At 47.3% G+C, this 27,241-nt stretch overlaps 1 protein-coding gene across 1 annotated transcript in view; it reads right to left on the bottom strand.

The window, feature by feature from the left end:
- The window catches only part of gng12b (guanine nucleotide binding protein (G protein), gamma 12b), a 69,615-nt gene that overhangs the window by 10,503 nt on the left and 31,871 nt on the right, over positions 1-27,241 (bottom strand). The window contains exons 2-3 of the mRNA XM_035785581.2: positions 2,475-2,518; positions 2,266-2,374 (exon numbers count right to left, since the gene is read on the bottom strand). Of these exons, the coding sequence (XP_035641474.1) occupies positions 2,266-2,358 (93 nt within the window). The 5' untranslated portion in view covers positions 2,359-2,374; positions 2,475-2,518. The remainder of the gene's footprint in view (positions 1-2,265; positions 2,375-2,474; positions 2,519-27,241) is intronic.

The following is a 27,241-nucleotide window of genomic DNA, read 5'->3' as shown; positions in this document are numbered from 1 at the left end:
GTTAATATTGCCTGCTAACATGAATTTCTTTCAACTAGGGAAATTGTGTCACTTCTCTTGCAACAGAGTCCGGGTATATGCAACCGTTTGGGCCGCCTGGCTCGTTGCAAACTGTGTGAAGATTATTTCTTCCTAACAAAGACAGCCAACTTTGCCAAACGGGGGATGATTGAACAAAAGCGTATTTGCGAAAAAAGCACAATCGTTGCACGACTGTACCTAACCACAAACATCAATGCCTTTCTTAAAATTAATACACAGAAGTATATATTTTTAAACCTGCATATTTAGCTAAAATAAATCCAGGTTAGCAGGCAATATTAACCAGGTGAAATTGTGTCACTTCTCTTGCGTTCATTGCACGCAGTCAGGGTATACGCAACAGTTTGGGCCGCCTGGCTCGTTGCAAACTAATTTGCCAGAATTCTACGTAATTATGACATAACATTGACGGTTGTTCAATGTAACAGGAATATTTAGACTTATGGATGCCACCCGTTAGATAAAAGACGGAAAGGTTCCGTATTTCACTGAAAGAATAAACATCTTGTTTCCGGATTCGACCATATTAATGACCTAAGGCTCGTATTTCTGTGTGTTATAATTATAATTAAGTCTATGATTTGATAGAGCAGTCTGACTGAGCGATGGTAGGCACCAGCAGGCTCGTAAGTATTCATTCAAACAGCACTTTCGTGCGTTTTGCCAGCAGCTCTTTGTTGTGCTTGAAGCTATACTATTACACTGGCAATACTAAAGTGCTTATAAGAACATCCAATAGTCAAAGGTATATGAAATACAAATCGTATAGAGAGAAATAGTCCTATAGTTCCTATAATAACTACAACCTAAAACTTCTTACCTGGGAATATTGAAGACTCATGGAACCACCAGCTTTCATATGTTCTCATGTTCTGAGTAAGGAACTTAAATGTTAGCTTTCTTACATGGCACATATTGCACTTTTACTTTCTTCTCCAACATTATTTAAACCAAATTTAACATGTTTTTATTTGAGGCTAAATTGATTTTATTGATGTATTATATTAAGTTAAAATAAGTGTTCATTCAGTATTGTTGTAATTGTCATTATTACAAATACATTTTTTTAAATCGGCCGATTAATTGGTATCGGCTTTTTTTGGTCCTCCAATAATCGGTATAGGCGTCGAAAAATTATAGTCGGTCGACCTCTACCTAAAACCCTCAAACTTTTACAGATGCACAATTGAGAGCATCCTGTCGGGCTGTATCACCACAGGGCTCTCGAGAGGGTGGTGGGGTCTGGAAAATGCATTACCGGGGGCAAAGTACCTGACCTCCAGGACACCTACAGCACCTGATGTCACAGGAAGGCCAAAAAGATCAAGGACAACAACCACCCGAGCCCCTACCTGTTCACCCCGGTACCATCCAGAAGGCGAGGTCAGTACAGAGGGACTGAAAACAGCTTCTATCTCAAGGCCATCAGACTGTTAAACAGCCATCACTAGCACAGAGGCTGCTGCCTACATACAGAATTAAAATCATTGGCCACTTTAATAAACAGAACACTAGTTACTTTAATAATGCCACTTTTTAATAATGTTTACATCTCACATTACTCATCTCGTATGTATACTACTGTTCAAAAGTTTGGGGTCACTTAAATGTCCTTGTTTTTGAAAGCAAAGCACACATTTAATGGACAAAATAAGGCCAGCATCCCAGTCGCCTCTTCACTGTTGGTGTTGAGACTGGTGTTTTGCAGGTAGTTTTTAATGAAGCTGCCAGTTGAGGACTTGTCTGTAGCCTTTTAAAATGATAAACTTGGATTAGCTAACACAATGTGCCGTTGGAACACAGGAGTGATGGTTGCTGATAATGGGCATTTGTACACCTAAAGTAGATATTCCATCAAATCTGCCGTTTCCAGCTACAATAGTAATTTACAACATTAACCATGTCTACACTGTATTTCTGAAATTTCTGTTATTTTAATGTACTTTTCTTTTTTTCAAAAACAAGGAACTTTCTAAGTGACCCCAAACTTTTGAACGGTAGTATATACTGTATTCTATACTATCTATTGCATCTTAGCCTATGCCGCTCTGACATTGCTCATCCATATATTTACATATTCTTATTCCATTCCTTTTATTTAGATTAGGTATTCGTTGTGGAATTGTTAAAGAAGGTCCGCGAAGGCAGTTCTTGCAGGATGAAAAATGTAATATATACGTACAGTCTATTTAGGTAATTATGGGTTATGTTTGAGAAGCGTACCTTAATCCTCTCAATGCTGGCCTCTATTCTCAGCTGCTGGACTGTCCTCCTGGCATGGGCTGTGTTATTGGAACTCTGCATCTTTGACGACATGATGGTCTCCACACACCTGTGTTGAAACACACATACTGGACTCAGGACTGTATAACACTATGGAAAAGAATGACTGAAAATAAATTAATGAATTAATACATGAATATTGGATATACCTTCCACAATTCTGGAGTAGTGGCAATTGTTCTGTGTGGCTTATCTGGGAAAAATGAAAGAAAAGCACAAACCATCGTTAAATCATCATTTCAACACCCCTATAGGGCAGCAGAACAGACGGTCTCTGGATAACAGTCTCATAAAAGGTATCCCAGCTACATCAGCAGGCTCGTCTTACGACTTTGTACAGCAGATGGTGTGTTGGAGAATAACCCAAGATGGTTAAGTGCCAGGAACAGGACTTTGACAAGCTGCCGAACAGAACATACAAACACGCCGTGGCTAGACGCAGCTGTTACTCTTACTGTCCTTCCTCTCCAGAGTAACTTTCCAAATGTGAAAGTCGAAGGTTAATCTGCAATTTACTACTCAACCAACAACCTACGAACAAGCTAACGCACAATCACTGGCATAGACGAAAGTGGTTGCACAACCCACACACAACATGGGAAGTCTGCATTGGTCTTAGCGTTGCACGGGTATACCAAAACATAGAATTTCAATACAAAAAAATTACATTCGATACTTCTGTCAAATGTGTTTCACGTGATTGAGAGGATCAAGTCTGTGTATAAATGCAGCCCCTTAGAGTGAAGAGCAAAGTGCCTGCTCCACTCCATTCATTGCTAGAGCTGTCTGGGCTGCATTGTTAGCTCCCTACTCATGCTGCACAGAAATGAACTCACTTGAATAATGCAACACGGCATGTAGAAGTGTTGAAACTTTTCGAAAAACAATGTCCATACAGGCTAGAACAATGCAAGACGATACCGGTAGCTTCCGGTTTTAATTGTAGGCTAACGTTCCTTGCTAGCTTACAGCTGAAGCAACATCAATTCACTACCCTAGTACTTTGTTTGTGCAAACCATACTGTAAAATATGCTGATTGTCACAAAAAAACGTTACTTCATTTCGTCTCCCTCGCCACAAACTCATTAACTTCTTCACTCCCTCACTTCCAGTCTGGTTTCCAAAAGAATCCAATAGTGTGTGATTGCGGGCTGCAATTCAGGGCGTTCCTGTATGTGGGCATACAGGAACACCATTGAGCATCCCATTGGTTCCTTCATAAACATCCCCCCTCAAGCATCCCATTGGTTCCTGCATAAATGCCCCCCCTCGATCATGACATCTTCATGCTTGTGTGACACTTTTGAATGTGGGTCAAAAGGAAAATACAAGCAGTATCGCCCCTGCCTCCTATGTACCGGAGTCCTCCTTGCTAGCTAGCATGTCTACTGTGTACTGGCGTCCTCCTTACTAGCTAGCGGGAGGCAGGGGCAACACCGGTAGACAGTGTCCTTCGCTCTCGCCTGCCGAACACTTGCACTCACATTCGTTAAGAGAACTGCGGAAAAACAGTGCCCGACACGCAAGGGCAAAGGATACTGTCTACCGGTCTCCCCGCCTCCCGCTAGCTACTCAGGTATGTGGGAGGCAGGGGCGACACCCTGTGTTAGATAACTAGCTAGCTTATTAGTTAGCGACACCGTGTAATAGCTTGCTAGCTAGCACACGGTGATCAATGTTGTTGATCAGTACAATCAAATAATATGTTCTAGCAGTTGCCATTGAAATAAGTCCTAAATGGAAGGGATTGTTTGTCATCTGTAGCTCCGTGAAATCAGCTAAAACAAGCTCAATAACTCAATTCATGCACACTCCTATTGAATAATATGCATTCACTTGTATTGTGAAAAGACCTATGCTACATCTTGATTTACTCAGTTTATCAATATATTTACCTTTTAAATAAATGAATACCATTATGTTTTGTTGTTAGATTGGTGAAAACAAATTGATTGTATGATTGAATAATTGATTCATTAATGCATCCATGGTTGTCTCAAAAAAAACATACAAATGTTAAAATGTAATAATATTGAACTCAATATGCCCAATGATTGAACAGACCAAAAGCTGAGTTTATCTGTCTGGATCAAGTGCTATTCGGTGACTTTGGCTAATATGCCTTCTTTTTTTGTTGTAGTATCGTTTTGGAATCGAGTATCGTGACGGTATCGAGTATTATGATACTAAACCTGGTATCGGTATCAAAGTAAAAATTCTGGTATCATGACAACACTAATTGGTCCATAGCAATAAAGACATTGCCTGAGAGGACAGGGCTGTAGTGGGTCTGTACAGTATGTAGTAAGAAAGAGACTGCCCGGGTGCTGGAACTGTTTAAAGAAGAGCGACCAGTCTGCCAGGTTTCACTCTCACCTTGGAACCTATGGATCAAGACTGACTGCGTCCACGCACACACACACTCTGGCACGCCCCGCGCGCACACCATGCAGGTCATTTGAGAAGCATCGACAATAACCTTTGTTATGTGATCACACTTCTATTACAATGGCTGAGAGGTTTATGGAGGAGGAGGATGCACGGAAGGAAGCTGAAATGGAATAAAGTCATCTGCAGCCAGCCACAGTTCAGCTGAGTACAAACTGGATGGAGAGACCTCCATCGGAAGCATACATCTCTCTAATCACCCTACCAACCCACTCCTTTCCTCTCCTCCTTCCCTTCCTTTCCCTTCCTCCCTCCTCCATTCACAGGAAGATGTGTCCCCAGCCAGACAGCCAGTTCAATTCCCCTCGGAAGTATAAATTATTAAATATGTTCCGGTTTTAAAAATAGAGGCGGGCGGAAGAGGAGAGAGCTGCAGAGGTGGTTAGTCACCCAAACAGACAGGAACATAAGGATTTAGTACCACAAGGAGTTCGTATAGGAATAGAAACAAAGTATCCTGACAAATAAACACTTCTCAACCACAGTTTCAACACTCTTTCCTTCACGTGAGGATCTTGAAATAATCAAAGACACTTCATCCTCTTCCACACCGCAGCTTTCCTTGAATGAATACATCTTTCAATGCTCTGAGACACTTCAAGAGCCCTTCAACCTCATGTCTGCCTCAGTGCCTTTTGTGTGCTTGGCTTGGCTAGACACAGGAGTGGTTTAATGTGCATATCTCTGTTATTTGCGCAACAGTGGGTTTTAAAACACAGCCAGACCACTACACTGACCAGACGATGATAGAGTGAACACAGGAAGAAGGCCATAATCGGAGGGCTGGATCAGACAAGGGCTACTAACCCAGTGTCTAACTAACGTCTGCACCAGACTGAACGTGAGGCTAGCAGCTAGGGCTTGGATCATAAAGAGGAGGTGCTTGAGGGTCAATGGGCTGAGTGCCACTGTGTGCAACACTAACAACTAGCTTTTGTCTAGTCAACTCAATGAAGTGTGTTCAGTTGGTGCTACTTTGTCTTGACCTTTGTTTTGTCTGACCTCTCAGTGATGTCATAGTAAAGGAGGCTAGATGTATGGATCAGGTTAATGCTGTAGGCAATAAGAAAGTCAGACTAAAAGGAACTGTAGAGGCTTCAAATCTAATCATATCTTATATCTACTTAAACAAAGTACATAAGAGTATTAGTAAGTGCAGTATTAGTGAGTGCCTAAAATGGCACCCTATGTAGTGCACTACTTTTAACCAGAACCCTATGGCCCTTGGTCATATGTAGTGCACTAAATAGGGACTAGGGTGCCATTTGGAATGCAGTTTAGAGTCATTCTGTGACGCAGCTGGGTTTCATTGTGCATCTGTTTTTAGGTGGCCACGACCAGGGGTTCATAGGATTTATACCGGATAGTCCCTCCACACCTGGTCAGACCACCTAAGGACATGGTCCACAAGGATACTGTAAGAGGCCCACTTGGCATGGCAAAGCTGGCAGCAGAGGTGCCCACCACCACCAGACCACACATATACGTCTGGGCTGGCAGTGGCATTTCCCTGTGGCTTTGACACAAGCTCAAAGCTGTTGTCCATGGTCTTGCTAATGCTTCAGTAGTAAAAAGTAAAAGTACGTTTGACACCAGCCGTGCTGATTGGCTTTCCTCTAGGAACAGTCTGGTTGTTTCCCAAACAGCACCCTATTCCCTATATAGTAAACTTCTTTTGACCAGGGCCCTATTCCGTATTGACTAGAGCCCTATGGGGCTTGGTCAAAAGAGGTGCACCGTATATAGGAAATAGGGTGTCATTTGGGGCATAAGTCCTGATTCACTGAGGTTCTTCCCAGGCCTCTGATGTACCCTGAAATAACTCTCTGTTCCTGGGCAGGAAAAAGCCACAGTTGGGCGACCCCAGTCGGAAGCGCTGGAGGAACTAAGTCTAGGGATTCACAGATTCTCACTTTACAAATATTAGCCAGCCAATAGGACCACCTCCCTGCTTTGCTCTCTCGTCCAGGAAAGGCAGCCAAGGGTCAGGGATTGCCTGTAGGAATGCCATAGCTAGCATCCCATCCTGCTACCCAGCCACCTCTCTGGACCACAGATTGGAGTCTTTAGTAATGCCATCTACTACAGCACACAGCATCATTGATACTATTCATATACTGCTCTGAGACCACTGAGGCACTGCTTTCATGTGGCTGTAATGTGGCTGCTGTAGTGTGGCTCTGGTGTGTACACAAGTGGGTTGTCACTACACCAGAAGAAGCAGGTTTCTGAGAGGTCAAACTAACGACGAGCTCTGTCCTGTGGTTGTGTAACTATACTGTAATTATGACACTACCTGCTTCTCTTTAGACATTATGACACAGATAAACCACATCAACGGTTGAGAGACCTAAGACCTACTTTGGTGAAACTATGATCTTTACTATGGTTACTTGTTATAGATATTATCAATGACTGTATTGCTAATACACTGTGTGAAATAGACACGGGCTATATTCAGAGATTGAGGGATAATTGTAAGAAGAGAGACTGGGCTGAGCTGTGAGAACAAATCTCATATCATCTATTATCAGCCTATCGATCCTCTGCACTACTACTGAATCAGAAGCTAATCCTGCCACCGTTACACAGTCCCTAACCACCAGTCCCTAACTGGTAGGCCAATGGGAAAATCAGTCCCTAACTGGTAGGCCAATGGGAAAATCAGTCCCTAACTGGTAGGCCAATGGGAAAATCAGTCCCTAACTGGTAGGCCAATGGGAAAATCAGTCCCTAACTGGTAGGCCAATGGGAAAATCAGTCCCTAACTGGTAGGCCAATGGGAAAATCAGTCCCTAACTGGTAGGCCAATGGGAAAATCAGTCCCTAACTGGTAGGCCAATGGGAAAATCAGTCCCTAACTGGTAGGCCAATGGGAAAATCAGTCCCTAACTGGTAGGCCAATGGGAAAATCAGTCCCTAACTGGGAGGCCAATGGGAAAATCAGTCCCTAACTGGTAGGCCAATGGGAAAATCATTCCCTAACTGGGAGGCCAATGGGAAAATCAGTCCCTAACTGGGAGGCTAATGGCCATGAGAGAATAAGCAGGTCCTTTATCTATCCTCCGCACTACTTTTTTATTTCACCTTTATTTAACCAGGTAGGCTTGTTGAGAACAAGTTCTCATTTGCAACTGCGACCTGGCCAAGATAAAGCATAGCAGTGTGAACAGACAACACAGAGTAACACATGGAGTAAACAATTAACAAGTCAATAACACAGTAGAAAAAAAGGGGAGTGTATATACATTGTGTGCAAATAGCATGAGGAGGTAGGCGAATAATTATAATTTTGCAGATTAACACTGGAGTGATAAATTATCAGATGGTCATGTACAGGTAGAGATATTGGTGTGCAAAAGAGCAGCAAAGTAAATAAATAAAAACAATATGGGGATAAGGTAGGTGAAAATGGGTGGGCTATTTACCAATAGACTATGTACAGCTGCAGCGATTGGTTAGCTGCTCAGATAGCAGATGTTTGAAGTTGGTGAGGGAGATAAAAGTCTCCAACTTCAGCGATTTTTGCAATTCGTTCCAGTCACAGGCAGCAGAGAACTGGAACGAAAGGCGGCCAAATGTGGTGTTGGCTTTAGGGATGATCAGTGAGATACACCTGCTGGAGTGCGTGCTACGAATGGGTGTTGCCATCGTGACCAGTGAACTGAGATAAGGCGGAGCTTTACCTATCATGGACTTGTAGATGACCTGGCGACGAATATGTAGCGAGGGCCAGCCGACTAGAGCATACAAGTCGCAGTGGTGGGTGGTATAAGGTGCTTTAGTGACAAAACGGATGGCACTGTGATAAACTGCATCCAGTTTGCTGAGTAGAGTGTTGGAAGCAATTTTGTAGATGACATCGCCGAAGTCGAGGATCGGTAGGATAGTCAGTTTTACTAGGGTAAGTTTGGCGGCGTGAGTGAAGGAGGCTTTGTTGCGGAATAGAAAGCCGACTCTTGATTTGATTTTCGATTGGAGATGTTTGATATGAGTCTGGAAGGAGAGTTTACAGTCTAGCCAGACACCTAGGTACTTATAGATGTCCACATATTCAAGGTCGGAACCATCCAGGGTGGTGATGCTGATCAGGCGTGCGGGTGCAGGCAGCGAACGGTTGAAAAGCATGCATTTGGTTTTACTAGCATTTAAGAGCAGTTGGAGGCCACGGAAGGAGTGTTGTATGGCATTGAAGCTCGTTTGGAGGTTAGATAGTACAGTGTCCAAGGACGGGCCGGAAGTATATAGAATGGTGTCGTCTGCGTAGAGGTGGATCAGGGAATCGCCCGCAGCAAGAGCAACATCATTGATATATACAGAGAAAAGAGTCGGCCCGAGAATTGAACCCTGTGGCACCCCCATAGAGACTGCCAGAGGACCGGACAGCATGCCCTCTGATTTGACACACTGAACTCTGTCTGCAAAGTAATTGGTGAACCAGGCAAGGCAGTCATCCGAAAAACCGAGGCTACTGAGTCTGCCGACAAGAATATGGTGATTGACAGAGTCGAAAGCCTTGGCAAGGTCGATGAAGACGGCTGCACAGTACTGTCTTTTATCGATGGCGGTTATGATATCGTTTAGTACCTTGAGCGTGGCTGAGGTGCACCCGTGACCGGCTCGGAAACCAGATTGCACAGCGGAGAAGGTACGGTGGGATTCGAGATGGTCAGTGACCTGTTTGTTGACTTGGCTTTCGAAGACCTTAGATAGGCAGGGCAGGATGGATATAGGTCTGTAACAGTTTGGGTCCAGGGTGTCTCCCCCTTTGAAGAGGGGGATGACTGCGGCAGCTTTCCAATCCTTGGGGATCTCAGACGATATGAAAGAGAGGTTGAACAGGCTGGTAATAGGGGTTGCGACAATGGTGGCGGATAGTTTCAGAAATAGAGGGTCCAGATTGTCAAGCCCAGCTGATTTGTACGGGTCCAGGTTTTGCAGCTCTTTCAGAACATCTGCTATCTGGATTTGAGTAAAGGAGAACCTGGAGAGGCTTGGGCGAGTAGCTGCGGGGGGGGTGGAGCTGTTGGCCGAGGTTGGAGTAGCCAGGCGGAAGGCATGGCCAGCCGTTGAGAAATGCTTGTTGAAGTTTTCGATAATCATGGATTTATCGGTGGTGACCGTGTTACCTAGCCTCAGTGCAGTGGGCAGCTGGGAGGAAGTGCTCTTGTTCTCCATGGACTTCACAGTGTCCCAGAACTTTTTGGAGTTGGAGCTACAGGATGCAAACTTCTGCCTGAAGAAGCTGGCCTTAGCTTTCCTGACTGACTGCGTGTATTGGTTCCTGACTTCCCAGAACAGTTGCATATCGCGGGGACTATTCAATGCTATTGCAGTCCGCCACAGGATGTTTTTGTGCTGGTCGAGGGCAGTCAGGTCTGGAGTGAACCAAGGGCTATATCTGTTCTTAGTTCTGCATTTTTTGAACGGAGCATGCTTATCTAAAATGGTGAGGAAGTTACTTTTAAAGAATGACCAGGCATCCTGAACTGACGGGATGAGGTCAATGTCCTTCCAGGATACCCGGGCCAGGTCGATTAGAAAGGCCTGCTCACAGAAGTGTTTTAGGGAGCGTTTGACAGTGATGAGGGGTGGTCGTTTGACTGCGGCTCCGTAGCGGATACAGGCAATGAGGCAGTGATCGCTGAGATCCTGGTTGAAGACAGCGGAGGTGTATTTGGAGGGCCAGTTGGTCAGGATGACGTCTATGAGGGTGCCCTTGTTTACAGAGTTAGGGTTGTACCTGGTGGGTTCCTTGATGATTTGTGTGAGATAGAGGGCATCTAGCTTAGATTGTAGGACTGCCGGGGTGTTAAGCATATCCCAGTTTAGGTCACCTAACAGAACAAACTCTGAAGCTATATGGGGGGTGATCAATTCACAAATGGTGTCCAGGGCACAGCTGGGAGCTGAGGGGGGTCGGTAGCAGGCGGCAACAGTGAGAGACTTATTTCTGGAGAGAGTAATTTTCGAAATTAGTAGTTCGAACTGTTTGGGTATGGACCTGGAAAGTATGACATTAATTTGCAGGCTATCTCTGCAGTAGACTGCAACTCCTCCCCCTTTGGCAGTTCTATCTTGACGGAAGATGTTATAGTTGGGTATGGAAATCTCAGAATTTTTGGTGGCCTTCCTGAGCCAGGATTCAGACACGGCAAGGACATCAGGGTTAGCAGAGTGTGCTAAAGCAGTGAGTAAAACAAACTTAGGGAGGAGGCTTCTGATGTTGACATGCATGAAACCAAGGCTTTATCGATCACAGAAGTCAACAAATGAGGGTGCCTGGGGACATGCAGGGCCTGGGTTTACCTCCACATCACCCGCGGAACAGAGGAGGAGTAGTATGAGGGTGCGGCTAAATGCTATCAAAACTGGTCGCCTAGAGCGTTGGGGACAGAGAAACTGCCTAGCAACAATATGGCTTGGCCTTACGCCTGGGCCTAAAAATATGTCTGAAACCTGATACTACAATGATAGTACAATGAACTCTCAAGGCTCAGGAACAATACAGACGTGTTATCAGTGCGACTAGATGCTTGACGCTGCCGGACTGACAGTGGGTGATGTGCAAAATGGAGGGACCAAAAATAGGGTCCGGGAGTAAAAAAAGAAAAAAGAAAGTTGAACTGCACCCTCATGGGTACTAATCTCAGACAGCCTGATGCTATCTGGGACTGGGAGACAGAGCAGGCAGCTCGTCAGCCATGCAGGGAAAAGACACAGGCTCTCTGATCTAGTGTAAAAGCTCCACCCATAGAAAAACAAACATAGTACACTCAGAAGAACCTTAAACACCTTATTTTATGCAAATAAAGTATTGTTCCTTATTTGCATATTTCCCAGGGTACCATTCTAGTGAATATTTTAGCTACCAGTACCACCTAAGACTGTTTGCTACTGACAAACATGGTGGTTGCATTCATTCATTTTCAGTCCTGTGGCCTTTGCCAAGTGAGATCCTAAGTGAATATGTTATCATTAATAATTCAAGTTAAATTCTTTAAGACAATACAATGCATATTACAATCAATATAGGTCTTACTTTGATGGCCTAGTTTTAGCCTAATACAGTGGCCTGAAACGCATGGTTTACAGGCCACATCATGCCTTGCAAGTCACAGTATGCTGGCTTGCAAAGTGATGTGTAACTCATATTGGAATCTAGCCAGAGAGGGGATGTCCAACATTTTGAGAGAAAAAAATCACCAGCAACCTGGATTCAGAATGACTGCCAGGGTTGGGAAGACTAAGATGATACTACATCTAAACTGAAGTATTTAAACTGGAATAACCATTTCAGTAACGGATGCAAGTCCAACTACTAACAGATTGGATTAGTTTCGAAAAATGTATGTTTCTATTGGAGTAACATAAGATTAATAAAAACATAGATATTGAAACAAATCATTCTAATAATCAACCTGCAATGGAGCATGCTGGGAAATATAATAAAGATGGGTGTGGTTTTGTTTCAACTCTGGTTATCAACACCAAGAGTGTGGTTATTTCATGCCACTGAATGTTAATTGAACTCTTTAGTGTTCATTTAACTATTGAATCAACACTAGAAAGTGAAAGATCTACACTAGTTAACACTGGCCAATTTTCCGTGTGCTATGAAAGGAACACATCTGCAGACATTTCAAGAACATTTTAGAATTCTGAGGAACTGTAGATGCAACGCAACAGGAATGACAGTCAAGCAGGTTTGAGTATTGACCGTAAGAGGTGCCACATCGATTCTAAGTGATTCTAATGATGATGACAGACTTAATGTGCAGTTATTTGTTGTTCAGACAGAATAATGGGGAATAGTGGGGTGCCATTAGGGAGACAACAAGGTGTTTTATTTACAATCTACTCAACCAGATAGAAGGGTTCTTAGCCACTGAGTCACCAACAATGCAGTTTTACGAAAAATAAGTGTTAAGAAAGTATTTACTAAAAAATAAATACAAAATAATTAAAGAGCAACAATAAAATAACAGTAGCGAGGCTATATACAGGGGATATATGTTCTTCCACAGAGCTCTGTGAAGGGAACCCAGAACAATAATGTCACACAGGCTCTTTTTTCACCCTTTCCTCCGTCTCTTCCTTCCCACCTGGGCTTTGATGTGAAGGCAATCAGGTTATCTTGTCTTTCAGTTTCTGCAGTGTATCTCACCAAGAGTCACACTTTCAGAGTCGTGCTGTGTGTGGCCTGTCCCACACAACACAACATACAGATTCCCAATCAGTCAGAAAGTGACCAAGGCTTTGTGAGTAAGATGTCTTTGATGTAAGATTTCCTAAGACACAGCGGCAGTCCATCTATGGCTTCCAGCACATGTACACCCTGCAGTGAGAGGGAAGGTGAACAACATCCATGGATTAAGTCTTGCTTTGAAGTGTATTTATTCTTCATATAATACCGCCGTAAGCCAGTCCATAGATGGACGACAAGCAAAAGAGCAAATGTCAAGATCCCAGGTGTGTTTACACATTGACATTGACGTGCATCATTTCCTTTCAGGAAGCATACTGTGTATTTTATCTTAATTCAACATATTTGTTTTTCATTCGATCATTATCAGTGTCTTCACAAAACTGGGGTCATTTGTAGCCTAGCAGTAAATATGAGATCATCTATGCACACTATTCTTTCAGCAGGCAACAGGTTGACATGTGAGAGAGAGAAGGAGAGAGTGTCTGTCTGGAGAGTAGTCAAAGGGAGAATCTGTCTGGCACAGTGTGTATGACCAGATGCCACATCAATGAAACGCTCCACCATCTGGTTCTATTAATACACAGTGCACAAACACACAGACACACACACACACACACACACACAGACACACAGACAAACACACACACACACACACACACACACACACACACACACACACACACACACACACACACACACACAGACACACACACAAACACACTCACACACACACACACACACAGACACACACACACACACACACACACACACACACACACACACACACACAGACACACAAACACACAAACACACAGACACACACACACACACACACACACACACACACACACACACACACACACACACACACACACACACACACACACACACACACACACACACACACACACACACACACACACACACACACACACACACACACACACACAGACAGAGGAGGATAAAGGGCGGAGGAACGGGGAGGAGGGGTGTCATGCAAACTAAATCTGTTGCTTGCAGTCCATTTACCTTGAGCAGCGTAATGAAAAGGGCCTCGCACGCAACACTCTCTCCAGGTCCATTAGAGTTTTTTTTATCTTACTTTAGAACAATCAGGACAGCTAAGCAAATTAAACAGGTTCTCTCTCTCTTTGCTACCCAGCAATGGAAAAGCTCACAGGCTGGTAAGGGTGGTGGTGAGGGACATTCATTTTCATGTGTCCCTATGTTGCTAACTTGCTTAAATGTCATTCGATAAACTTTCCGAGCAACTACAATTCATAAACACCTGTAAACATTCTTGCTGTCATCATGCAGGATGACCTGAAAACAAAGACTCAGCTCAGAGAGGTTGACTGCTGCTTGGCTTGCAGAGCGAGTGATACCCTCTTGGCATAGTTGAGCATTACAGATCAGATCATGAACTTTTAGTCAACCCTGTCTGCTCTGGCACATCTCAAGCCTCAGTGCTATGCCTTATCTATTGTATCCATCACAGCCAAATGACACCACTTGCATGGAAGCGTTTGACTGTCTCTCATCCTTTTGTTAACCTGCCCCTATCGTGTTCTGGCGTCGGCTTTAGAGAGATAAAAGTGTGAGGGTTGAGCAAGTGTTGAGGAGGGCTGAAGAGGGAAGGGCTGAGGTGGGGAGGGATGAGGAGGAAAGAGCGGAGGTGGAGAGGGCTGAGGAGGGGGGGCTGAGAAAGGGATGAGAGCTCATCTTTGTGTGTGGCAGGCTCTAGGAAGGGGCTGAAGAGGGGGGGGCTGAGGGAGTGCTGAGGTGGGGGGCTGAGGAGGGGAGGGCTGAGGAAGGGATGAGAGCTCATCTTTGTGTGTGGCAGGCTCTAGGAAGGGGCTGAAGAGGGGGGCTGAGGAGTGCTGAGGTGGGGGGCTGAGGAAGGGAGCGCTGAGGAGGGAGGGCTGAGGAGGGTTAGGTGGGGGGCTGAGGGAGGGGGGTGGGACTGAGGAGCGCTGAGGAGGGAAGGACTGAGGTGGGGAGGGGGGCTGAGGTGGGGAGAGCTGAGGTGGGGAGGGCTGAGGAGCAGGCTGAGGGGGGGCTGAGGAGCGCTGAGTGGGGAGGGCTGAGGGAGGGAGGGGGGAGAAGGGGAGGGCTGAGGTGGGGAGTGCTGAGGAGCGCTGAGTAGGGGAGGAGTGAGGATCGCTGAAGAGGGGAGGGCTGCGGAAGGGAATGGGCGCTCATCTTTTTGTGTGGCAGGTTCTAGGAAGGGGCTGAAGAGGGGGGGGCTGAGGAGTGCTGAGGAGGGGGGCTGACGAGGGGCGGGCAGAGGAGGGGAGGGCTGAGGTGGGGAGGGCTGAGGAGGGGAGGGCTGACATGGGTAGGGCTGTGCAGGGGAGGAGTGAGGATCACTGAAGAAGGGAGGGCTGAGGAGGAGGGGCTGAGGAGGGGGCTGAGGGGAGGGGAGGGCTGACGAGGGGAGGGCTGAGGAGGGGGGGGCTGAGGAGCACTGAGGTGGGGAGGGCTGAGGAGGGGAGGTCTGAGGAGAGCTGAAGAGAGGAGGGCTGAGGAGGGGGGGCTGAGGAGCGCTGAGGTGGGGAGGGCTGAGGAGAGCTGAAGAAGGGAGGGCTGACGGGTGGGGGCTGAGGAGAGGAGGGCTGAGGAGGGGAGGGCTGAGGAGGGGAGCACTGAGGAGGGGAGGGCTGAGGAGGGGAGGGCAGATGAGGGTTAGGGCTGACGGGGGGAGGGGGGGACTGAGGAGCGCTGAGGAGGGAAGGACTGAGGTGGGGAGGGCTGAGGAGCGCTGAGGTGGGGAGGGCTGAGGAGCGCTTAGGTGAGGAGGGCTGGGGGCTGAGGAGCTGAAGAAGGGAGGGCTGACGGGTGGGGCTGAGGAGGGGAGGGCTGAGGTGGGGAGGGCTGAGGAGAAGGCTGAGGTGGGGGGGCTGGGGAGCGCTGAGGAGGGGAGGGCTGAGGTGGGGAGGGCTGAAGTGGGGAGGGCTGAGGAGCGCTGAGTAGGGGAGGAGTGAGGATCGCTGAAGAGGGGCGGGCTGAGGAGGGGTGACGAGGGGAGGGCTGAGGATCGCTGAAGAGGGAAGAGCTGAGGTGGGGAGGGCTGAGGAGGGGAGGGCTGACAAGGGCTAGGAGGGCTGAGCTGGGGGGGAGGGGTGGAGGGCTGAGGAGGGGGGGAGGGGCTGTGCAGGGGAGGAGTGAGGATCACTGAAGAGGGGGAGGGCTGAGGAGGGGAGGAGGGGGAGGGGATCACTGAAGAAGGGAGGGCTGAGGAGGACTGAGGAGGGGAGCTGAGGAGGGGAGGAGGGGAGGGGGAGGGCTGACGAGGGCAGGGCTGACTGAGGGAGGGGAGGGCTGAGGGAGGGGGGGGCTGAGGGGAGGGGAGGGCTGACGGGGGGCTGAGGTGGGGAGGGCTGAGGAGGGGAGGTCTGAGGAGAGCTGAAGAGAGGGAGGGCTGAGGAGGAGGGAGGGCTGAGGAGGAGGCGCTGAGGAGGGGGGGTGGGCAGAAGAGGGGAGGGCTGAGGTGGGGAGGGCTGAGGAGGGGAGGGGCTGACAAGGGTAGGGCTGAGGAGCTGGGTGGAGGGCTGAGGAGGGGGGGAGGGCTGTGCAGGGGAGGAGTGAGGATCACTGAAGAAGGGAGGGCTGAGGAGGAGGGACTGAGGAGGGGAGCTGAGGAGGAGAGGGCTGGCGCTCATCGAGGGCAGGGCTGGCGAGGGGGGGGAGGAGTGGGGAGGGCTGAGGAGGGGGCTGAGGTGGGGAGGGGAGGGGCTGAGGTGCAGGGGGGGGGCTGAGGAGGAGGGGCTGAGGTGGGGAGGGCTGAGGAGGGGAGGTCTGAGGAGAGCTGAAGAGAGGAGGGCTGAGGAGGGGGCTGGAGGCTGGAGCGCTGAGGTGGGGAGGGCTGAGGAGAGCTGAAGAAGGGAGGGCTGACGGGTGGGGGCTGAGGAGAGGAGGGCTGAGGAGGGGAGGGCAGAGGAGGGGAGGGTTAGGGCTGACGGGGGGAGGGGGGGGGACTGAGGAGCGCTGAGGAGGGAAGGACTGAGGTGGGGAGGGCTGAGGAGCGCTGAGGTGGGGGAGGGCTGAGGAGCGCTGAGGAGGGAAGGACTGAGGTGGGGAGGGCTGAGGAGCGCTGAGGTGGGGAGGGCTGAAGAGCGCTGAGGAGGGGGCTGAGGAGCGCTGAGGGGAGGGGAGGGCTGAGGTGGGGAGGGCTGAGGAGCGCTGAGTAGGGGAGGAGTGAGGATCGCTGAAGAGGGGCGGGCTGAGGAGGGGTGACGAGGGGAGGGCTGAGGATCGCTGAAGAGGGAAGAGCTGAGGTGGGGAGGGCTGACGAGGGGAGAGCTGAGGAGGGGAGGGCTGAGGAGGGGAGGGCTGAGGAGGGGAGAGCTGGGGGGGGCTGAGGAGGCGTGGGGCTGAGGAGGGGAGGTCTGCGGAAGGGATGAGCGCTCATCTTTGTGTGTGGCAGGTTCTAGGAAGGGGCTGAAGAGGGGGGGGCTGAGGAGTGCTGAGGAGGGGGGCTGACGAGGGGCTGAGGAGGGGCAGAGGAGGGGAGGGCTGAGGGGGGGAGGGCTGAGGAGGGGAGGGCTGACATGGGTAGGGCTGAGGAGGGGTGGAGGGCTGAGGAGGGGAGGGCTGTGCAGGGGAGGAGTGAGGATCACTGAAGAAGGGAGGGCTGAGGAGGAGGGGGGCTGAGGAGGAGGGGCTGAGGGGAGGGGAGCTGAGGAGGGGAGGGCTGACGAGGGGGAGGGCTGAGGAGGGGGGGGCTGAGGAGCGCTGAGGTGGGGAGAGCTGAGGAGGGGAGGTCTGAGGAGAGCTGAAAAGAGGAGTGCTGAGGAGGGGTGGCTGAGGAGCGCTGAGGTGGGGAGGGCTGAGGAGAGCTGAAGAAGGGAGGGCTGACGGGTGGGGGCTGAGGAGAGGAGACTGAGGAGGGGAGGGCTGAGGAGGGGAGGGCTGAAGAGGGGAGGGCTGAGGAGGGGAGGGCTGAGGAGAGGAGGGCTGAGGAGGGGAGGGCTGAAGAGGGGAGGGCTGAGGAGGGGAGGGCTGAGGAGGAGAGGAGGGGCTGAGGAGGGGAGGGCTGAGGAGGGGAGGGCTGAAGAGGCGAGGGCTGAGGAGGGAGGACTGAGGAGGGGAGGGCTGAAGAGGGAGGGCTGAAGAGGGGAGGGCTGAGGAGGGGAGGGCTGAGGAGGAGAGGAGGGCTTAGGAGGGGAGGGCTGAAGAGGGGAGGGCTGAGGAGGGGAGGGCTGAGGAGAGGAGGGCTGAGGGGAGGGGAGGGCTGAGGAGAGGAGGGCTGAAGTGGGGAGGGCTGAGGAGAGGAGGGCTGAGGAGGGGAGGGCTGAAGAGGGAAGGGCTGAAGAGGGAAGAGCTGAGGTGGGGAGGGCTGAGGAGGGAGGGCTGAGGAGGGGAGGGCTGAGGAGAGGAGGGCTGGGGAGGGCTGAGGAAGGGAGGGCTGAGGAAGGGATGAGAGCTCATCTTTGTGTGTGGCAGGTTCTAGGAAGGGGCTGAAGAGGGGGCTGAGGAGGGGGAAGGCTGAGGAGGGGAGGGCTGAGGAGCGCTGAGGAGGGGAGGGCTGAGGAGAGGAGGGCTGAGGAGGGGAGGGCTGAGGAGAGGAGGGCTGAGGAGCGCTGAGGAGGGGGGGCTGAGGAGGGGAGGGCTGAGGAGAGGAGGGCTGAGGAGGGGAGGGCTGAGGGGAGAGGAGGGTTGAGGAGAGGAGGGCTGGACGAGAGGAGGGCTGAGGAGGGGAGGGCTGAGGAGAGGAGGGTTGATGAGAGGAGGGCTGACGAGAGGAGGGCTGAGGAGGGGAGGGCTGAGAAGGGGAGGGCTGACGGGTGGGGCTGAGGAGATGAGGGCTGAGTAGGGGGGCTGAGCAACGCTGAGGAGGGGACAGCTGAGCAGCGCTGAGGAGGGGGGCTGAGGAAGGGAGGGCTGAGGCAAGGGGGCTGGGGAGGGGAAGGCTGAGGAGGGAGGGCTGAGGGCTGAGAGGGGAGGAAGGGGCTGAGGAGGGGAGGGCTGAAGGGAGGGCTGAGGGGAGGAGGAAGGGAGGGATGAGAGTTCATCTTTGTGTGTGCTGCAGGTTCTAGGAAGGGGCTGTGGCGAGAGGAGGGCTGAGGAAGGGATGAGAGTTCATCTTTGTGTGTGGCAGGTTCTAGGAAGGGGCTGACAAGAGGAGGGCTGACGAGGGGAGGGCTGAGGAAGGGATGAGAGCTCATCTTTGTGTGTGGCAGGTTCTAGGAAGGGGCTGACAAGAGGAGGGCTGACGAGGGGAGGGCTGAGGAAGGGATGAGAGCTCATCTTTGTGTGTGGCAGGTTCTAGGAAGGGGCTGACAAGAGGAGGGCTGACGAGGGGAGGGATGAGGAAGGGATGAGAGCTCATCTTTGTGTGTGGCAGGTTCTAGGAAGGGGCTGACAAGAGGAGGGCTGACGAGGGGAAGGCTGAGGAGGGGAGGGCTGACGAGGGGAGGGCTGAGGAAGGGATGAGAGCTCATCTTTGTGTGTGGCAGGTTCTAGGAAGGGGCTGACAAGAGGAGGGCTGACAAGAGGAGGGCTGACGAGGGGAGGGCTGAGGAAGGGATGAGAGCTCATCTTTGTGTGTGGCAGCATCTAGGAACTCAGGTGGTTAATAACAAAAGGAAACATTGTGTTTGTTCTTGTTCAGGTAGTTATTGCAAATAATGACATACTAACTGCCACCAAACTGACACAGAACACGGTGCAGCTCTCATCGTCTTCCAACTCTTAAGCTCTCAAAGCCAGGGTAATACTAGTATCCTGTTTCTCAAGTCATGTAACTTTGCGAAATGTCTATAAGCACTCAGACAGCTTACTATTTACAAAACCTGTAACTCAGTAACATCTCTATTATGAGGTAGGTGTGATGAGATGTTATCACCTCTTTCAACTTGATAAGTGAGTATCTCAATCAGAAAGACAGCTGGGTTCCTCCAGCCCTTCCTGAAACAGTGAGGTGATGCTAGCCTGGTTCCAGAGCTGTTGGTGCTGTCATACAACGACCATAGGAGTTGGCTATAAAGCACAAACAGTTATGGGACCAGGCTAATATTCTGCTGCTTCTGGGTGGTGGTGTTTCATTCCTTTCCCTACAGAGATATAACTAATGTGGGTCATTAAGTGGAAAGCAGGAAATCCATGCTAAGCAGGGCAATGAGTGACTGTAACTACTTACTGTGTGCTACACTGCCAGACCAGACTAGGCGGAGGCCACTGTTTCCTGTTGAGTAAGAGGTTTGAAAGGACTGAGGCCTCTAGTCTACTATTGGTCTGATACCGGTGACTGTAAAACCCACCTGGGCTGAGAAAACTCCTGTGACTGCACGGCACACAGAGCTGGCTTGAAGTTACAGCAGTTTGACCGCATAGGCTTAAATCCCCCAGAGGATTGAGAAATGAGCTGAGGAACCCCCTCCACACACACACAAATGTGTGCACGCACACACACACGCATGCACACGCACCCACACACACACACACGTATGCACACGCATACACGCATACACACACACGCACACACACACAAAAGCAACTTCCTGTTACCTGGAGCAGTTCTGTATTTCAGAGCAGAATTAGAGTAGTTGGATCTCAACGACCAACAGCCAATGACTCGCCTGTGTCTAGACAGATCAGAGGCCCCGACTGCAGTAGTTGCTCACTGGATAGGAATCCAGCTGGCCCACAAACCCCTCATTGTTACACGACTACCTTGTGCTGCTTCTCTCACGTTGGCTGCACCAGAGAGTTACTTAATTCACAGTCCTAAATGCTATAATGGTGAACATATCTTACCCTACTACACGTAAATGCAACCCCCCAGCTGTGCAGTACAGCTGGCAATATATATGACCTATTTCTTAATAGCTTGATTGGACTATTTTGCTGAACTACACAATTCTTTCAGCATTATAACAATAATATAACTTTCAGTTCTTGTGTAAAAGGGAAGTACTATATCTATAGCAGAGCAGACAGGACATTCTCACCAGTTTGAATGCTAACTGAGACAAGACCACCATGCACATACAGTGCATTCAGCCTTACGGTCGGATGCCGAGCGGTTGCCATACCAGGCGGTGATGCAACCGGTCAGGATGCTCTCGATGATGCAGCTGTATAACTTTTTGAGGATCTGAGGACCCATGCCAAACCTTTTCAGTCTCCTGAGGGAGAATAGGTGTTGTCGTGCCCTCTTCACGACTGTCTTGTTGTGTTTGGACCATGATAGTTTGTTGGTGGTGTGGACACCAAGGAACTTGAAACTCTCGACCCGCTCCACTGCAGCCCTGTCGATGTTAATGGGGCCTGATGTGGACACCAAGGAACTTGAAAGTGATTATGCATAGATAATAAACAACAAGTAGCAGCAGTGTACAAAACAAATAGAGAGGGGGGTCAATGTAAATAGTCTGGTGGTCATTTAATGAATTGTTTAGCAGTCTTATGGCTTGGGGGTAGAATTTGTTAAGGAGCTTTTTGGTCCTAGTTTTGGTGCTCCGGTACCGCTTGTCGTGCGGTAGCAGAGAGAACAGACTATAACTTGGGTGACTGGAGTCTCTGACAATATTTGGGCTTTCCCCTGACTTGAACCCCTCTGCCAAAGGTGCATCAACGAAGTACTGAGTAAAGGGTCTGACTACTTATGTGAATCTGATATTTCAGTTTGACATTTTTTATAAATGTGCAAACTTTCTAAAAACCTGTTTTTGCTTTGTCATTATGGGGTATTGTCATGTCATTATGGGGTATTGTGATGTCATTATGGGGTATTGTGTGTAGATTGATGAGGGGAAAAAATTATTTCATCCACTTTAGAATAAGGCTGTGACGTAACAAAATGTCAAGGGGTCTGAATACTTTCTAGATGTACTGAACATGCCTTATGAAAGAACAATATTCAAAAGTATAAGTCTCATCAGAATGAGGTGGTTCCACTAACAGATACACTCAGTATCTAATGCTCCTTCCATTTCCTGCTGTGGTGTTTCATTCTGTGGCAAAACATTTGTGTACATCGTGTGCAAAGTTCAACTGCTGTGTGTCATCCCTTCAAGGTAGCTGGCAGAGAGGGGTGTCACATTTCCTCTATTTACCACAAGACATTCCTGACTGCCAGAGCTGGAACAAGAAGACATGCAATGTATACCAATACCTCCAGGGAGCATGCATGAGGGGAATACAGGGTGGGTGATTTGTAAAAAGATGATGCTTCTTTATAATGCATGTCCTTCCAGTTGCATTCAGGATTTAAGCCCTATTAACGATTCCATTCCAGACCCTATGGGCCCTGGTTGTAATGGTTCTCTTGTGGTGAAGGAGAGTCGGACCAAAATGCAGCGTGTAGATTGCAATCCATAATTTAATAAACAAACGTAATAATAAACAAATCTAAATACAAACACTACAAAAACCTACACAGCCTATACTTGTGTACACTAACATATATAGACAGGAACAAGGACACTAAGAACAATCACCCACGACAAAGTCAAAGAATATGGCTGCCTAAATATGGTTCCCAATCAGAGACAACGATAAACACCTGCCTCTGATTGAGAACCACTCCAGACAGCCATAGACTTTGCTAGATCACCCCACTAGCTACAATCCCAATATATACACACCACATACAAAAACCCATGCCACACCCTGGCCTGACCCAATACATGAAGATAAACACAAAATACTTCGACCAGGGCGTGACACTGGTCAAAAGTAGTGCACCATATTAGGGAATAGGATGTCATTTGGGGTGCTGTCAGTGTCTCATCTCTGCAGTTTCATGCTCTTTGTCCTCTCCATTAGTATAATACAAACAGGGACATCAGGTGTTTTTGTGTTTTGTTTGCTTTTGAGACTCAAACCCCTTCCGTCCATAGGCACCGTGACATACACCTCACCTCCACCTCTTTTGTTATTGTTGTTGTTGTCATTTGCAATGTAGATGTCAGTCATTCTTAATCAAATAGTCTGAAGGTACACAGGCCCCTGGGCTATTTGGCTGAGAATTGTCAGTTCTGTAGTAGCCTATCATTTGAATTGCATAATGATGGCCTACTAGAAGGGAGTCCTTGTCTGTTTCCCAAATGACATCCTATTCCCTATGTAGTGTACGACAGAGCCCTAGTAGTGCACTATATAGGGAATAGGGTGCCAATTGGTATACATCCACTGCCAGCAGGCTGAGGTGGGGCCATTGTTGATGACACATAATTTGGCCTTTTGGAATGGAATATGGGCATTCTGAGGATGAGAACTACACACACACACACATTTTTTTCAGTCTTATCTTTCATATAACATGCATGCTCAGTGTTCTTTCTGTTATCTGTCAAATGCTGTAAGTCCGATCAACATGACTATATACAGTACTAACTGGGCCATAACTCATTTAGTTGTAAACATAAAACGTAAAGTTACTGTAAATTGTTAGCACAAGAACATTGATATGATGATACTTTTTATGATGGTATATGGCACAAGAGAAAATACATTTGTAAAGAGTGTGATACAGTAAAGTATGTTTTAAAGAACCTTCTGTAAGGGTGAAACAGTAAAGTATGTTTTAAAGGACCTTCTGTAAGGGTGAAACAGTAAAGTATGTTTTAAAGGGCCTTCTGTAAGGGTGAAACAGTAAAGTATGTTTAAAATTGACTTCTGTAAGGGTGAAACAGTAAAGTATGTTTTAAAGAATCTTCTGTAAGGGTGAAACAGTAAAGTATGTTTTAAAGAACCTTCTGTAAGGGTGAAACAGTAAAGTATGTTTTAAATAACATTCTGTAAGGGTGAAACAGTAAAGTATGTTTTAAAGAACCTTCTGTAAGGGTGAAACAGTAAAGTATGTTTTAAAGGACCTTCTGTAAAGGTGAAACAGTAAAGTATGTTTTAAAGGACCTTCTGTAAGGGTGAAACAGTAAAGTATGTTTTAAAGGACCTTCTGTAAGGGTGAAACAGTAAAGTATGTTTTAAAGGACCTTCTGTAAAGGTGAAACAAACAGAAGCACAGTGCACAAACAAGGTGAATCATGCAGATTTGATGATGCACATGCAATTAATAGTTTAGAGAAAACACAAACTCATTAAAGTGATAATATGCAAAGCTAGTGTCCATGTACAAGTTCAAGAAGAACCTGTAAGATATGTAAGGGACAATCAACGAGGTGCTATGCGTTCCATGGAGTTGCATTATTTTCCAGAGAATGCATAGAGCCCCGAGTTGATTATCCCTTTTTTCATGCCATGGCTATAATTCTAATAATAAACAAACAAACTTGCTAGTTTTGTTGACTAAACATCAGTCCTAACCTAGCAGTATGAAAATCTAATTCATCAATGCCAGTAATGTTTTCAATTGGACCTTTGCTTTCAAAAGCAGCTCAAACATAGAAGGTGTAAGAATGAACTATAGCCATTGAATTTACCGTGTAAATATACCGTGCGTTATAGGGAAATAATACATGCCTTCGAATGACCTTCAAGCCATTCATAAACAAGTATTCGACAACAACATGCTCCATAGAAACAACATTCCAGGTGGACTCCCTCTTATGGCAGTAAAACAATCAGCTCAAAGTACAGGAGGTGCAGGGTTTGAGCAGAAATGGCATGTGATAAGTTTGCACCAATTGTGGATTGCTTTGCACATGTTGTACATTATGCAATAATGCTTTTGGGGGATTCTTTGTGTGTGTGTGTGTGTGTGTGTGTGTGTGTGTGTGTGTGTGTGTGTGTGTGTGTGTGTGTGTGTGTGTGTGTGTGTGTGTGTGTGTGTGTGTGTGTGTGTGTGTGTGTGTGTGTGTGTGTGTGTGATCTGTGTCCATGGTTTGACTGGTTTTAGTAGTGGTGTCTTGGAGACATAAAGGTCTCCAGCTTTGACAACGGGCGGGGATTCACCACAATCCGTGTAGCCATTTGAATAGCTGTTCTGGAGACTTATGACATATGGCTTGAGGGTAGAAGCTGTAAAGAAGCCTTTTGGACCAAGACTTGGCACTCCGGTACCACTTGCCATGCGGTAGCAGAGAGAACAGTCTATGACTAGGGTGGCTGGACTCTTTGGAGATTTTAAGGGCCTTCTTCTGACACCGCCTGGTATAGAGGTCCTGCATGGCAGTGGTGTACTGGGCCGTACGCACTACCCTCTGTAGTGCCGTGCTTCCGAAGGCCGACCAGTTGCCATACCAGGCAGTGATGCAACCAGTCAGGATGTTCTTGATGGTGCAGCTGTATAACTTTTTGAGCATCTGAGGACCCATGCCAAATCTTTTCAGTCTCGTGAGGGGGAATAGGTGTTGCCATGTCCTCTTCACAACTGTCTTGGTGTGTTTGGACCATGATAGTTCATTGGTGATGTGGACACCAAGGAACTTGCGGCTCTCAACCTGCTCCACTACAGCCCCGTTGATGAGAATGGGGGTGTGCTCTGTCCTGCTTTTCCTGTAGTCCACAATCATCTCTTTTGTCTTGATCACGCTGAGGTAGAGGTTGTTATCCTGGCACCACACTGCCAGGTCTCTGACCTCCTCCCTATAGACTGTCTCATCGTTGTTTGTGGCATACAACTGTTATGTCGTCAGCAAACTTAATGATGGTGTTGGGAGTCATGCTTGACCATGCAGTCATGGGTGAACAGGGAGTACAGGAGGGGACAGAGCATGCACCCCTGAGGTGCCCCCGTATTGAGGATCAGCGTGGCAGATGAGCATGCCCTAATCCACAGGTGCAACTTGTTTTCATTAATCATCCTTGAGATGTTTCTACAACATGATTGGTGTCCACCTGTGTTAAATTCAACTGATTGGAAAGGATTTGAATACACTACATAATACTTCAGATCTGAATACTTTCAGAATGCACAAAATAATAATTCAGATCTGAATACTTTCCGAACGCACTATATAATACTTCAGATCTGAATACTTTCAGAATTCACTATATAATACTTCAGATCTGAATACTTTCAGAATGCACTATATAATACTTCAGATCTGAATACTTTCAGAATGCACTATATATATATATATTTTTTTTTTTACCTTTATTTAACCAGGTAGGCTAGTTGAGAACAAGTTCTCAGTGTGAACAGACAACACAGAGTTACACATGGAGTAAACAATTAACAAGTCAATAACACAGTAGAAAAAAAGGGGCAGTCTATATACAATGTGTGCAAAAGGCATATAATACTTCAGATCTGAATACTTTCAGAATGCACTATATAATACTTCAGATCTGAATACTTTCAGAATGCACTATATAATACTTCAGATCTGAATACTTTCAGAATGCACTATATAATACTTCAGATCTGAATACTTTCAGAATGCACAAAATAATAATTCAGATCTGAATACTTTCCGAACGCACTATATAATACTTCAGATCTGAATACTTTCAGAATTCACTATATAATACTTCAGATCTGAATACTTTCAGAATGCACTATATAATACTTCAGATCTGAATACTTTCAGAATGCACTATATAATACTTCAGATCTGAATACTTTCAGAATGCACAAAATAATAATTCAGATCTGAATACTTTCGAACGCACTATATAATACTTCAGATCTGAATACTTTCAGAATTCACTATATAATACTTCAGATCTGAATACTTTCAGAATGCACTATATAATACTTCAGATCTGAATACTTTCAGAATGCACTATATATATATATATTTTTTTTTTTACCTTTATTTAACCAGGTAGGCTAGTTGAGAACAAGTTCTCAGTGTGAACAGACAACACAGAGTTACACATGGAGTAAACAATTAACAAGTCAATAACACAGTAGAAAAAAAGGGGCAGTCTATATACAATGTGTGCAAAAGGCATATAATACTTCAGATCTGAATACTTTCAGAATGCACTATATAATACTTCAGATCTGATTCCACACTGGGACACGGGTCAAACGTACAGCTCACAAAGTCTCTGTTGGTCAGGCTACAACACAACAGACAGTGCACAGGATGCACAAATACACAGCTACTCCAGGAATAACTTATTTTCTGGTCCTAAAGTATCTTTTCTTTTACAGGCTACACCTGAGGGAGGAAGTAAAGATTTGTGTGGTAGACCCTAGTTAAGACTTTAAAACAGTTTGCACTGGAAATGTCTTTCCTTATTTGGAGGGAATGTGAAAAGTCTGGAATGAGAACGGGGATGATCTAATCATGGCATCATCAGTAGCACTCTGGGGAAAGGATGGGGGTTGGTGGGGATGCATGATACCATTACCTATCATGCCACTGTGGAAAGAGAGATTCTCACTAGGCCTACCACCT

Source organism: Oncorhynchus keta, chromosome 1, assembly GCF_023373465.1.
Source record: "Oncorhynchus keta strain PuntledgeMale-10-30-2019 chromosome 1, Oket_V2, whole genome shotgun sequence".
Classification (NCBI taxonomy): domain Eukaryota; kingdom Metazoa; phylum Chordata; class Actinopteri; order Salmoniformes; family Salmonidae; genus Oncorhynchus; species Oncorhynchus keta.
This window is presented reverse-complemented; position numbering and strand designations above follow the sequence as displayed.